Raw genomic sequence first — 14,006 nt, 5'->3', positions numbered from 1 at the left:
GGCCAGGGGTGCTTCCAGAACTTGGGCAGGAGTATGTCCTTGTTTTTGTTTGCCAAGCCAGTCCATGCTGAGCAAGCTCCCAGAGCAGCCACTGAGGTGTGCCAGCCCCAGCCTTGGCACAGGAGTGCTTGGCTCCACAAGCCAGTCTGGCAGGGCAGGAGGGGAGGGTGCAGTCCCCTCTCCTGCTATCTGCAGGGATACAGCTGCTCCCCAGCAGCCAGGAATGGGGCTTTAGCTTGGGATGGTGGTGCACAGGTAAGTGGAATGGGGTGGTGTGGGTCAGTCTACCTCCAGGCACCCCAAGTTTTTACTGAGAAGGTGGTCAAACCCTGGAACAGACTTCCTGGACAGGTGGTCAATGTCCCAAGCATGTCAGTGCTTAAGAGGCATTTGAACAGTGCCCTTAACAACATGCTTTAAATTTGTGTCAGACATAAAGTGCTCAGGCAGTTGGCCCCTATAATCCTTGGATGTCACTTTCAACTGAAATTTTCAGTGGTGACAAGATGTACAGGATGTGGGTGGGATCCAGACCCCCACTTGATCCAGGTGGGATGCTGGATCAAGTGATGACAGAGTGGCACAGTGGTGCTGACCACACCAAGCACAAAGTGAGTCACCCTGGTGGTACAGGGACAGTGTGGCACTGGGACCTGGGTTCAGAATGGATTGAGAGCAGCCCTGAGGAGAAGGGCTTGGGGGTGTTGGTTGTGCAAGAAGCTCAACATGACCTGGCCATGTGTGCTGGCAGCCCAGAAAGCCAAACATGCTCTGGGGTATGTCCTCAGCAGAGTGGGCAACTGGCTGAGAGAGGAGATTCTGCCCCTCTGCTCTGGTGAGATTCTATCTGCAGCACTGCATCCAGTCTGGGGCCCCAAGATACGGACCTATTTGAGCAAGTCCAGAGGAGGCCATGAAGATGCTCAGAGGTCTGGAGCATCTCTGCTGTAGAGACAGGCTCAGGGAGTAGGGGCTGTTCAACCTGGAGATGAGAAGGCTCCAGGGAGACCTTGGAGTCCCTTCCAGTACCTAAAAGGGCTCCAAAAGACTTGAAGAGGGACTTTAGACAAGAGCACAGAGTGCCAGGATAAGGGAGAATGGCTTCCAATTAAAAGAGGGCAGGATTAGACTGGATATTAGAAAGAAATTCTTCCCTGTGAGGGTGGGGAGGCCCTGGCACAGGTTGTACAGAGAAGCTGTGGCTGCCCTGTTCCTGGAAGTGTTCAAGGCCAGGTTGGATGAGGCTTGGAGTAACCTGGTCTAGTGAAAGGAGTCCCTGCTCATGGCAGGCGGCTGGAACCATTCTGGGATTCATCAGCCACATGGCTTGGTGGATCCACCCTGGCAGCCTTTCCCTGCTGACCTTTGGGCTTGGCTTTTCCCTGGTGGCCTCAGGACCTCCTGTCCCCTCTCCCATTTTTGCATCACTTCTCCTTCTGTAACCAGGCCAGCCTGGAGAACTGGGCTGGGAGCTGGGACGCCCTGGTTCTCACCAAGCAACCTCGGCAGCAAATGCTCTGCTCCTTGGTGTGGCCCCAGGAGAGTGAGAGTGGTGCAATGATTTCCTTGTCACTGATATTGCCCTGCTCCACTGGGCTCCAAGACTTGATGATGGTCTAATTAGTGTTTCTGCCTCACAGGGCTGGCGGGAGCACTGCACAGCCTTGTCCTTGCATGGAGGATGTCTCACCAGGGCTGCAAAGACTTCAGTTCCATTTAAAACTGGGTCAGCTCAGTACAATCTAGGAGAGGTAGGAGATGTGGCTTCCTCACCCCTCCACCTTCAGGGATGCTCAGAGGTGTCAGGGTTTAGGAAGTGGACCGGCAGTTGTGGAAGCAGCACCGTGTGACTGTGGTGTCCCTCGGGTGACAGCCTGCATTTACACTGCGGCTGCAGGTGCCTTAGTTGGGGAAGCTGGGAGTGCTCTTCTGCTGCTTCCCTAGGATGCTGGAAGCTGGTGGGATGGGGAATGTGGATCAGTGCCAGTGCTCTGCTTCCCCAGAGTGCACTTTTTGATTGGCAGAGGTCCGAGCATGGGTCAGTTGGATGCAGGAGCTGGTGGGTGAAGGCAGGGTGGGGTGCTGGGTGTCACAGAGCTGGGAGCAAGGATGTTTGGGTGTTCCCTCTGCCACCGACTGACTGACTGCACAGCCTTGGTCATGTCACTTCACTGCTGGAATGTGAAACATGCCCGGGGTCTGTCAGAGAACACTGAAGCCTGGGAGGCTGTGGTGGCCCTTGTTGGGGGAGACGGGGGTGGTGAGGGAGGATGGCTCAGGCCATTGCTTCCCTGGCAAGATGAGGCTGTGGGTGCTGTGTGCGGCAGGAAGGCCAACAGCCCGGGGCCGAGCAAGCTGGGCTGCCCTCATTCCCCTCGCCTCGGGGGAGGTGGGATCCTGCTCCGGCTCATGGTGGGGCTTGTGGACCCCCGGGGAATGTTGGTGGGCCGGCGGGTCTGCAACTCCTGCAGGGCCGTGGTGGGGGTGGCGGTGTTGGTGGTGGCGATGGCGGTGTCGGCAGCGGTGTCGGTCGCCTCGGGGAGGGAGGTGCTCCCGTCCATGCAGCTGCCATTGGCGCTGGCTGGGCCGTGGTTTCCTGCCGAAATCACATGGCTCCCGCGTTTCCATGGAGAGAGCCGGGGTGGGCGCTGCCAAGAGCCTGCACGAACTCCCCGCTTGCTCCCGTCCATGGGAGTGGAACAAAGGGGATGCACCGAGCCAGGCCCGCTTTCGCCCCGCGCCTCGTCCCCCGCCTCTCCTGGGACATGTGAGTGCCACCCGCACCTCCGCACCCCGCGGTCACGGGGGGGGTCGGGGGGAGCGGGGTTGGTGGCCTTAGCAGGGCTACACCCTTAGGGGGGCCACGTCGCCGCAAGCCACCGCCCGCCCGCGTCCCCTCTGCCGCCACCCCCGGTGGGCGCCCCACGCCGCGCTGGGGTGTCCGGGCACGGCGGGAGGGTGGGGACGGGGACACGGACACGGGGCTCCGCTCCTCCGCCCCACTGCGGTTCGGAGGGATCCTCCGCACTCCGGCCGGGACCGTGGCCGGAGACGCCCGGAGAAGGAGCCGCCTGACAGTGGGATATGAAGGCGAGCACCCCCAATGTCACCCGGTGCCCCCGGACCCTGTCTGGGATATATCAGCTTCTCCAGCCACTCTTTCGCTCCGGGGTTTGGAATGACGCTGGTGGCATGAACCGTGCCCTGCCCCGAATCCCTTGGGACTCCAGGCAGGGGTACGGGCAGGGGTACGGCGGGCGAAGGAGAAGCTGCCCGTGCCCATATAGGGCCGTGCCCGAGCGCCTGCGGGACGCCAGAGCCCTGGGTCCCGCGGGAGAGGCTGCAGCCATCTCCCCCCATGGCAGCCCTGCGCCGGGCGGGAGCCGGTGGGCTCCCGAGGGACCTGGGCGCACCATGTCAGCTGGGTGCTGCCTCCTCCTCCCCTCCAGGGTGACGGGGGGGAGGAATGCTCGCAGGAATTAATGAGACAGATCTCGCTTTGTTGCTGGCCCGATCCTCCTGTCTTCCAGCCCTTCCCAGCCTGCCAAGAAGTGCTCGGGAAGGCCTCGCACCATTAACCCTTCCCCTGCCACACCTCTGGCCATCCCAGGGCATGCAAACAGCCTCAGAGGGTTTTACCCTTGCCGCATTCCCAGAGGAGACTCCCGAGGCCACTGGGAAGTCCTGGGCATCCTATAAACCCCATGTCTCCCGTCTCCTGGCTGGGGGCCTCACTGCGTCCCCCGGGCAGGGCTGGGACGTGAGGCTGTGACGCCGCACAAATGCAGGGCTTGTCACCAGCTTGTCACCAGCGGCGTTGCCTCCTCTTGGCTCGTGGGGGTCCCCAGTCCCTTGCCACAGTCCCCTGGGTCGAGAGGAGCTGTGGTGGCGTGGTGGTATCCCTGGCATGGTGGTGGCTGCGTCCTCATGGAGGACATATCATGATGGGGTTGAGCATGGAAATGGGGGCAGCAATGGACATGGCAGGGATGGGGGATGTTGAGGGGAGCAGCTGAGAGGTGTTGGGGTGCAACCAGGGGATAACTGTTGATCTGCAGTGAGGACAGTGGTGAGGACAGGGTTATCTCTTCCCAAGCCTTGCTGAGGCTCCTGGTCAGAGCTGCTGCTTTGCCCAGGAATCTGCTGGCTGGGTTGCAGCAGGGTTACCTGCGATGGGCATTGTCCAGTGTTGGCTGGACGGGAGGAGCTGGATGGGCATAGGGTGTCCCCCAGGAATGCCATCAGGCTGGGATCCAGAGCATGCCTGTGGCTGAGGCTCAGCGGATGCATTGGAGCTCCTGCCATGACACTGACCTAAAGGACAGGACCCTGGGAAACCCATGGCAGGCAGGGAGCAGCTGGCATTTGAGATCCCCAGGGCACAGTGAAGGCAGCCCAAGCCCTGGCTTTGCGTGGGCTGAGGCCAGTGCTGGGCTGGGACGAGCTCCCCGCCGCGTGCTTTGGGGTTATTTATAGGGCTGCCATTTATATCGCTTCTATTTCTGCTCCCGTGTGGGGACTCTGCGAGCAAGCGAGGGGGGAGGGCTCGAATCTGCCACCGCCCCGTGCCCAACCCCTCCAGGAAGGGATGCTGCGACAGCATTAAGGCCAGCCTGGCTGGGGGTAGAGCCTGGCTTGGCACAAGGGCTGATCCTTCTCCAGCCCTCAGGGCATCCACTTCTGGAAAAAACTCTGCATTGGGCTCCCAGGATTTTTTGGAGTTGGCTTTGCCAGTTTTAGCAGAAAGTAAAGTCGGAGAAGTCAGCTGTAGCACTGTGGTGGGGGTGACCACCTGCCGCTCTAGGACCAGCTGTCCCAGCCCAGGACAGGTCACTTGGTCACTTACTGGGCTTCTCCTTCAAGCCATGTGAAGACTGTCTGTCTTTGACAAAATTGTCATCTCCTGCCTTCTCCCAGGACTCCCTCATGGCCAAGAGTTTTTTGCCCCCTAACCAGGCTGATTCCATCTCTACAAACCGTTCTGGGCAACCATGACTTTTGACACTGACTGAAGCTGGCCTATGCCCTTTCCTGTCAGGTTTCCAGCTGTGGTGACATTCCCAGCCACTCAAGGATGTCTGTGGCTGGGGAGTACTTGTCCAAAACAGCCCGAAATAGCTTCATCACCTTGGCCTTTAGTGCTGGTGCCACCAAGGCAGCATCAGGTTGGGGCTGTGGGCTTCTCCAGGGGCTAGGTGGGCTCAGATTCAGTGCTGGTGATCCCTGGGCCAGCAGGGAGAAGCTGGAGAATTTCCCTAGGACTCTGCTGGGAGGATGTGGGATCTATGGGAAGCTAGTCTTCTATACTATGGAGGGCAGGGAACCTGCTGGATTTTTCTGCCTGTGCACAGACTGGCTGTGGCTGTATATGTTGTCCAAGCATGGCTGCCCAGGGAGTGTTTGCATGTTCAGCTGTTGTGGTTGGGGTGAGGATGCCTGGGGCGGCTCCCCAGGCCTCGTACAAGGAAGGCATAAAGGGACACTGCCAAAAAGGGAGCACCTGGGGCATTACACCCACATCCCTGCTGCAGAGGAGGGATTGCGGCAGCCACCCTGGCAGGTTGAGCTGAGCCAGAGTGGTGAATATGCAGGGAAGCCTCCTGAGTTGAAGAGTCACATGGAGATGTCCTCTTTCTTGCACCCACTCCCTACTCCCAGCCAAGCCAGGAACAGGGACTCATTTAACTCAATTACCACCCTGGCGCTGCTGGTGTGGCTTGTGCCCTTCCTCTGCCCTCCCTTGGCGAGGTGTCCTGAGCTGTCCAGCCGTGCCAAGTGCCGTGCAGGGTGCTGTGAGGTGCTCAGAGGTCATGGCTGATGGGATGTGTCCTTCTCCGGTACTCTCTGCCACTTTTGGAATGCCTGGCCCTGTCTGCTGCCTGCTCCTGGTGGTCTCCCCAGCGATGATGCCCGAGATGGTGCCATGCCAGGCACCTCACCCATGTGTCAGCTGCCACACAGATCCCCCTGGGAGTGCAGGCTACAGAGAGGCAGAGTCCCCGCAAGCAGCACAGCCTGGCTGTCACCCCTCTGTGAGGGAAGCCTGGAAGTCCCTCACTCTGTGTGGCACCGGGGAAAGCCCCTCCCGCGGCTGGGGCAGCTTTAGCGTGGCTTTCTCATTAACCTTTAATGAGAACAAACAAGCTGGCATGGCCGGCGCTGCGGGCGCGCTGCCTGGCTGTGTGCCGGGCACTGGCTCTGCACGGCTGCCAGCGCGGCGCAGGCTTTGCACAAGGATGGTCAGAGCCGGGGCGGTGCCGGCAGTGATGCCATTCCCCGGGGAGAAGCAGCACGGGGTGAAAAGCCGGGTGGTGGCCACTGCCCACGGCAGCCGCCAGGATGGGACTCTGCCCGTCGGTGGGGAGAGCCGGGGGGATGCGTCGTGTCCAGGCGAGGTAGGAGACATGATCTTCGTGCAGGTTCTGGAAGGCTGGGGTGGAGATGGGCTTTGCAGCATGCCAGGTTGCTGGCTCCCCACGGCCCATGGCACTGGCATGGAGGATGGTGGACACCTGGGGTGGTCTTTCATTGGATGCCTCTCAGAGCCAGCCCAGCCTCACCAGCTCCAGCTGCTCTCCCAGTGTGGCTGATGCTGTGCACACACCTGGGCACCCACCTGGACACTGGGACCTAAGGGTGCCCTGGGTCACAGCACTCTCTGGTGACACTGCTGCAACCTCAGCTCTGCCGGCCTGACTGGGCTGGCTCCAGAGCCACATGTGGGTGCCCACAGTGGGGCAGCCATGCCACCATATGTGGGAGCCCCTGATGATTCTTGTCCCCTACAGGACCTCCAGGGAGGGAACCTGCTCTGGGCTGGGGAAGCAATCCCACAACAGGCTTACTCTCCCACTTTATGGGAGGACCTCATATCTGCAAGGACCCCCAAGATTCTGTCCCAGTGCTTTTCCTCCTGAACCTGTCCTGACCTTGCTCTAAAATCAGCAGCAAACAGGAAAGGAGCCTGGGAGGGAGGTGTTTCTTCCTGCTCCACTGACGTGGTGAGAGGCAGCTGATCCCAGCCTGGACAGAGCTGGCTGCTCCAGCCTTTGTCCGACCTGGAGGGGGGTGCCAGTCTTGAGTATTCCCAGCGCTGAAGCATGGTGACATCTGTGCCACACAGTCTTCTGGTTGTTTAGGGCACTAAACAGGGAGCTGTGGGCCTGAGAGGGGCTGCTGGCTGCTGGGATTGGCATGGAGGGCAGGTGGGTCTGCCACACTGCACTGTGGGAGCTGGACCCCCATGGAAAGCAGGACAGACATTCCCACATAGGAATTGCACCCCAGCATCTTTGGAGAGCCCTGTGAGGAAGCCTGGGCTGAAGCGAGCTCCTCCAAGGCTTTGGATACTCAGGATACAAAGTAGGGTCTTTTGAGCAAGGAAACCCTTTTCCCAGTGGCTCCTGGGTCTTGGAGGATGCCCACAGGCATGCCACGGGATTGCATACTGTGGGAAGCCTACAGCAAAGCCACGGTGGTTTTATACATACATAAATATAACTATATATATTTATTATATTTGTATATACTTATATTTAAACCCGAGCAATGCAGAAGCAAGCGGCAGTGGTGTGAGCATCAGCTGTCCACGGCTTTGTGCCTGCTCGCAGTGGAGCCGGCAGGGATGGGGGCGAGAGGCTGTGCATCCCCCGCCCAGCCTCGGGCGCAGCTCGGGGCCAGCGGTGCTGGTTCGGCAGGGCCGTGTGTGTTCCCTGGGTGCCGTGTGTTCCTGGCCGCGTGCTCGGCCCTGGATGCCGGCGGGAGCGGGGGTCTCCAAGGAAGCGATCAGAGAGGGGCTGGAGGGGGGATTTGCAGTGTGTTCCTCTCCCTTCCACCCGTGCCTCAGTTTCCTGAGGGGGGCGATGGGGAGGGAAGGATAAGGACCGAAGTGTGCTGTGCTCCGGGTGTAGCCGGTGCTGGTGGGGCCCCTTTCCTCCAGGGGGGTCAGGCATCGTCCCGTGTCCTCCCATCCTCCGTCCCCTTGAGTCACGGCGGGGCTGCGGCGCTGGGCAGTGATGTCAGCCCGCGGGCAGGGGAAGCGGGGGAGGAGACTGCTGTCCGGGGGGGGGCTCCGGCCACGGCCCCCGCACTCGGGCGGACAGACGGCATGAGAGAGCAACAACCACGCGGGACGCTGAGCCCAGCCCGAGGGGGATGTGCTGCCGCAGCACGGCATGAATGGCAAACCGAAAGGTACTGAGCACCGGCAGCACCAGGGCTCCCCAGCGAACGGCGATAATTTGGGAACCCCCAGCTGTTTGAGGCTCCCGGGGTGACGTGGCTGGGCTCAGGCGGGGTTTTTGGGGTGAGGAGTTTTCTTGAGGGGAAAGCTCTCCCTGACAGGGACACCAAGGACATAGGCACCCGCCGCCTGCAAGGGACGCAGTTGTCACTGCGGGTTGTGGTGATGGGGTGTCAGGACAGGGTGTCCGTGCAGGATAGGACCCCCTGGCCGCCTGATCTTGCTGTTGCCTACACTGAGATCCGCTGTGTCTCAAGGCAGGAGAGGGGCCACAGATGCCAGCTGCTCCGGGGTGATGCACCCCTGATGCCAGGACAGCACAGTTTTCCTTGGCAAAGTGTTTTCTCCCCGTTCATGCCCCCATGTCTGATGAGGACAAACAGAGCCCATCTCCATGTCTAGCATCCCTGGCATGGTGGCTCCAGGGGACCTGGGCAGAAGAGGGCCTTGGGGTTGCTTTTGTGCACTTAGACCAAGTTGTCTGGGCAGGATTTGTGGGGGCAGCTACTGGTACCCAGCAGAGCACTCTGGTAATGAGGATGTCAGGGAGAAGGTGGCATGTGGGACCTCCATAAGATTATGCCAATCCCCGGAGGATCCTTCCAGAGTTTCCCAGCGCTTCTGAGAGGGATCACAGCCCATTCAGGAGCAGAGTCTGGTGCCCATGGCCAGGATGCAGCCCCATCTCACAGGGTACACAGATGAGCGGTGTCCGTAGGGATCCTGACTGGGTGGGTGATCAGTTTGTGCCTTCACAAAAGTGGTGGTGGGGGACTCACTTCACCAGTGAAGTAGTCCTGGGCTGATTCCCAGGAGCTATCCTAGAAAACACACTGGGCTTGAGCTTTGCCAGCCCCTGGGAAACCCCCTGCCCCAGTGGTGGCCGTTTCCCTGCATTACAGTTTGGGTTTGCATCTCCTGGCTGGAGACAGGGAGCCCATGGGATGAATGGCAGGGTCGAGGGCTGTGAGCTCCCCCCGAGGAACTGGCTGTGAGTGTCCGCCTGTGCCGTGCCCTGCCCTTCCGCAGGGATACTCCGCGGGGTAAATAAGCACTTCCTCCAATTCTTCCCATTCGCAGCTCCTTCCCTTTCCTGCTGCCCTCCCACTTGGCCCAAGGAGCCAGCAGCCTCCCCTGGCCGCAGGGACGGATATCAGCGCCATATCCCTACTGCCATGGGGCTGAGAGCACCCAGCACCCATCCAACCCAAACTGCCGAGAGCAGCCAGCACCCAAACAACAAAATCACCATTCCCTGTTCTAGTGGGGGCTGTGGGGCTGTGACTTTATGGCTGAGACTTTCTCTCCGGGTGAGTCACGGGAGCCAGGATGCCATTCACTGACTCATCTGACTCCCAAAAGCCCCCAGTCACTCTCCTTGCCCAGCACGAGGAGGAGCCGGGGGTGTTCTGCCTTCCTGGAGGAGAGGCAGAGCGTGGAGAGGTCAGGGAAGAGGCGTCTCTCAGGCTCCTTGTGAGCAAGGCGGCGTGGCTTCGGTCCCCGGATGCTCCCATCCTCTGTGCTGAGGGGGATGAGGAGTGATGGGAGGGAAGAACTGCTCCAGCCCACGCTGGGAGCCGGCCAAGGGCCGTCCCGGGGCCGGAAGGGGCCGGCGGGGGCCGGGGTACGTGCCTGGGTTGGGGCAGCGGGGCCACAGCTGTGCAAACACGGATGCAGCGGCTGCTCCCGGGGGAGCCGAGCCAGCGGGCTGAGTTCACAGGCTCCCGAGGTCATCCCCGCCGTGCGCCCAAGTTTCACCCAGAGGTGCTGGCCTGGGGCATGGCAGGACCCCCCACTTGTCCCAGACACCACGGGCAGGATAGATGGTCCTGGGGCCATCGTGGCCTCCCCCACTGAGGGACACTGTCCCTGCTGTGCCCCGGGGATGGACGCAGTGCCATCAGTGCAGGGACCACAGCCCACCCCCCTCGGGTGCCCTAGGTGCTGCTCCTTGGTCCTGGGTGTCTTCCCCGAGGCGAGGGGTGCTGGAGTCTGCTGGGTTGGCCGCCCTGGACATTGGTGGCCTTCAGTGAGTGACATCCCTGGAAGTGCTGGTCAGAGCACCCCCAGTTCCCAGGGCTGCAGGGCTGGGGACTCAGGGGGAGCCAGTTTGGGGCGTCTCCGACCAGGGCAGTGTTGATAAACCCGCCGGAACGACCTGAGGCTGGTGTCTGAGTGTCGGAAACAGAAACCAGCTGGGACCAACCCAGCCGGTCGGACTGCCCCCTCCGCTGCTCAGACCAGCATTCTTGGGATCCCAATCATCTCCAGAGCACCGGGCGTCGAGAGAGGAGCCGGCAGCCGGGCTGGAGAGCCCCGGGGTGGGCTCCAGCACCCCGTGCTGTGCTGCCTGTTCAGCTGCTCGCTGCCCTTTTGGCCGCTGCCCACGGGCAGTGCTGGCCAAGGACGGACAGAGGGACACACTCCCAGGATTGCATTTCCTGCGCTGGGAGATCTGGAGGCAGTCTGTGGCACGGAAAAGGTGAAAAGCTTGGTCGGGAGGCAGGTTTGTTAACACTGAGCCCTAACTAAGGGCAGGGGGCGGTGGGGTTTGCTGGGGCTGAACCTTTGGGGCAGGACCTTTTCTGCTCAGGAGAGAGAAAGGATGTGCTTGGGGCTTTAGCCCGTGGCAGGGACATGAGTGTGCTGGTGCTCTGCTGGTGCCAGCCTCATGGTAAGCCTGGCACGGGGCTCACCAGCCTGGGTGAGATATGGTGCCCAGTGGTCACTTCCAAGCGTGGCCCAGGCTCTGCTCCCTGCGGGGGCTGGCTGTGCTGTTGGTACCAGGTACCTCTTATCTCGGTAATGTCAGGAATGCACTATGCTGGGGATTTTTCCTCCTCTGTGAGCCAAACCCAAGAGTGCCAGGAACAGAGACCCCACATCCTGCTCATGCAGGCAGTGCTGCCCTTCAGCACTCAGCTGGCTGCCGGTGCTGGCTGGAGCATCCTTGGGGCTCCTGGAGCATCACTCCTGCAGAGCAGGGGTATGGTGTCCCCCTCCTCTGAGGGGGCTTGGGGTCCTGGCACAGAATCTTGGTTGCAAGGTGCCAGGTTTGGGGATGCAGGGTGCCATGGTGTATCGTGGTGGATGTCTGGGGGAGAGCCAGGGCTGGAGTACAGGGATGTTGTCCTGTCAGCAGCCACTGCTCCTTGTGCCAGTGAGGGAGCCTCTAGTGCTTTGGAGCAGGACTCAGCATGGCACAAGTGTCTGCTGGAGCCTCCGAGGTGCCTGGGCAGGTGGTTGCAGATTGTTCTGACTGCTGGGGAGTTGTGCTGGGGCATCAGTCCCCTCCAGCACACCCAGCATCCTTCTCCCCCTCCAGCATCCTCCTCCCCTTGATGCTCTCAGCATCTTTCTGTCCTCTGACAGCCTCAGCATCCTTCCCCATTGTGGACTTCTGCCTGGGAAACCCTCCTTAGAGGTCCCTCTATGCTCCAAAATGGCAACATGGGCTGCAGAAGGGTGGGTTGGCAGGACCGTCCTCACCTTGAACTGTGACCTGCCCCACACCAGAGCCTTGTCCTGTGGGTGGTGGGTGCTCTCCCTATGGCTGAGCCACTGTAGCACGGGTGCCACAGGCCCTCCTCGCTCAGTGGGGAGCAGATTAAAGAGCCCTGCAGAGGGTAATCTGCCCAGGCCTGCAGGTCAGCTGGGCTGCCAGGGATTACAGCTCTTCGTAATGAGCTTAATTGGGACAGTGTTGTCCTGGAAAATGGAGGGACTGGCACTCAGATAGCACTGCGTCCGTGGGACCCGCCGAGTGGCTCTGTGGTGTGGGCTGGGACAGAAGTCCCAAGGGGGAACCAGATGGACCTGCTGCCTCCTGGCTCCACTGGGATAGAGGTGAGTGGTGGTGGTGGTTAGCTTTGACTGCAAATGGCTCTGGCATATCCTGGGTGCTGCAAATCCCTGGCCCCAGCCTGGCGTGTGGGGTGCCGAGGGGCACAGTGCCATGGGGATGCCCACCAGTGGCTGAGTGCGTGTGACACAAGTGGGACCAGGCTGAGCTGGCGTCCTGGGCGTGGGGAAGGAGTGGGGATGGCAGCAGAAGGCCCAGCAGTGCCTGTGTCCCTGTGCTGTTCACTGTCAGCCATGCTGGAGACAGGAGGAAAGGCAAAGTGAGCTCCTTAGGATGGAGAGAGGTGGTCTGGCTCAGACTGTCAGCCAGGGAAACTGTGCATCCCTGGGGTCCTGTCTGGCTGTCCCTGGTGGGGTGTGTGACTGCTGGGCACCATGTGGGCTCATCCCCAGCAGCTGCCACAGCTCTGCTTGGGGCTGGCTGTGGCAGAGGGATTGACCTGCAATCAGTGGTGGACAGAATGAAGTGGAGCATCCTGCTCCTCCGTGGCTGCCCTGTGGGCTGGGTTCCTTCGTGTGCACAGCTGGCACAGCTGGGGGTGGCAGGGCCAGGAACCCTGTTCTCCCCTGCTCTTGCCTTGTCCTTTGGGCTGCCCTCCCCAGGCCCCGGCCCTGGTCAGGCCTACAGGGATGGTTCCTGTGACACAGAGAGGCAGCCAGGTGCAGGCCCTGAGACTCAGAAAACTGCTCTATCCCTGGCTGGCATCAACTGCACCGGCTGTGGTGGGGACAGGCAGCTCATGGCAGTGGTTTTGAGGTTCCTGACACTGTCACTGCCAGGAGCAGAGGACAGGGTGTAGCAGCCATGGGGCTGGACACGTGTGGCCTGCACAGACTTTCCAGGGTCTGGCAGGGAATTGCTTGGCCTTTTCTTCCCCCACACAGAGCTCCTGACAAAGCTGGGAACTTTCCAAAGTGCTTTGTTGTCCTTGTATTTTCCTCCTGGTTGCTGGAGTGAGCGGAAGCAAGTGAGGAGACAGCAAAGGGCTGGACAGCCCTGTGCCTTTCCTGCCCCTGCAGCAGGATGGCACAGGTGACAATGGACATACGAGAAGGTGGGGTTCAGGAGGAGGTGTCTGGGCTTGGGCACCGTGTAGAGTTTGCCATGGATGTATCTGGGAAAGGCCATGATAGGCACCAGGCATCAGCCCCTTTCTATAACTCCCGTAGGACCAACCTGGGACATGTCTGTCTGGGTGTGCCCACTGAGAGCCCACAGTGCCCAGAGCCCCACTTCACCAAGGGCAATATCTCTGGAGGCAGCATGGGATCTGTGTCCCAGTGCCACCAGGAGTGTTCTTGGACTGAGAGAGTGGGAAGTCTCCCAACCCATGGTCCGTGGGTGCTATTCTCAGTCCTGGTGGCAGTCCTGCCTGCATGTCCTCACCCTGCTGCTGGTGACCCTGATGTGTCATTGTCCCCAGGGCGGCCCTCCAGGTCACACTCAACGATGTCACTGTCTGTGCGCCCGCAGCGCCGAGTCCTCGTCACCAAGATCAATAGGAGCCAGTCCTTCGCCGGAGTGAACTCATCGGCCGACCGGCCCTTCAGGTAGGAGATGGCTGCTCATGCTGCCTGCCACGGGGAATGGGGACAGGTTTAGGCTTTGTGGTGGGACCTGCTGTGCATCCTGAGGCTCTTTTCCATCCAGCTGTCCCAGCATCTCCCTCAGGGATCTTTTTGGTAGCCAGGGGCTCTTGCACAGGGGGCTGCAAGGAACACTGAGGCCATGTAGGAGACAGAGCCCATCATCCCAACCTTCTGCCGTGCCCCACTGGGGTGAGGACCCTGCAGCCCTGTGGCTGCTGCCACGAGAGCATGAGAGAGGGGGCAGGTAAAGCTCACCTCATTCTTCAACCAGCTCTTAAGACTTTCCCTGTGACCATCTCATAATGTTTAATGG

General features: G+C 60.6%; 1 protein-coding gene across 5 annotated transcripts in view; it reads left to right on the top strand.

The window, feature by feature from the left end:
- Positions 1–14,006, top strand: part of RIPOR1 (RHO family interacting cell polarization regulator 1) — a 34,446-nt gene that overhangs the window by 9,343 nt on the left and 11,097 nt on the right. For 2 of the 5 annotated variants that reach the window (XM_053952919.1, XM_053952920.1), the window contains exons 1-2: positions 2,506–2,767; positions 13,528–13,654. In XM_053952919.1, the coding sequence (XP_053808894.1) occupies positions 2,506–2,767; positions 13,528–13,654 (389 nt within the window). Of the gene's footprint in view, positions 1–2,505; positions 2,768–6,358; positions 6,396–7,575; positions 8,194–13,527; positions 13,655–14,006 lie in introns of those variants that run through there. The other 3 variants (XM_053952923.1, XM_053952921.1, XM_053952922.1) reach the window with 3 other exon arrangements.

Source organism: Vidua chalybeata, chromosome 11 (genome assembly GCF_026979565.1).
Source record: "Vidua chalybeata isolate OUT-0048 chromosome 11, bVidCha1 merged haplotype, whole genome shotgun sequence".
NCBI lineage: Eukaryota > Metazoa > Chordata > Aves > Passeriformes > Viduidae > Vidua > Vidua chalybeata.
The sequence above is the reverse complement of the archived record's forward strand: the minus strand, read 5'-3'. Positions and strand labels throughout refer to the sequence as shown.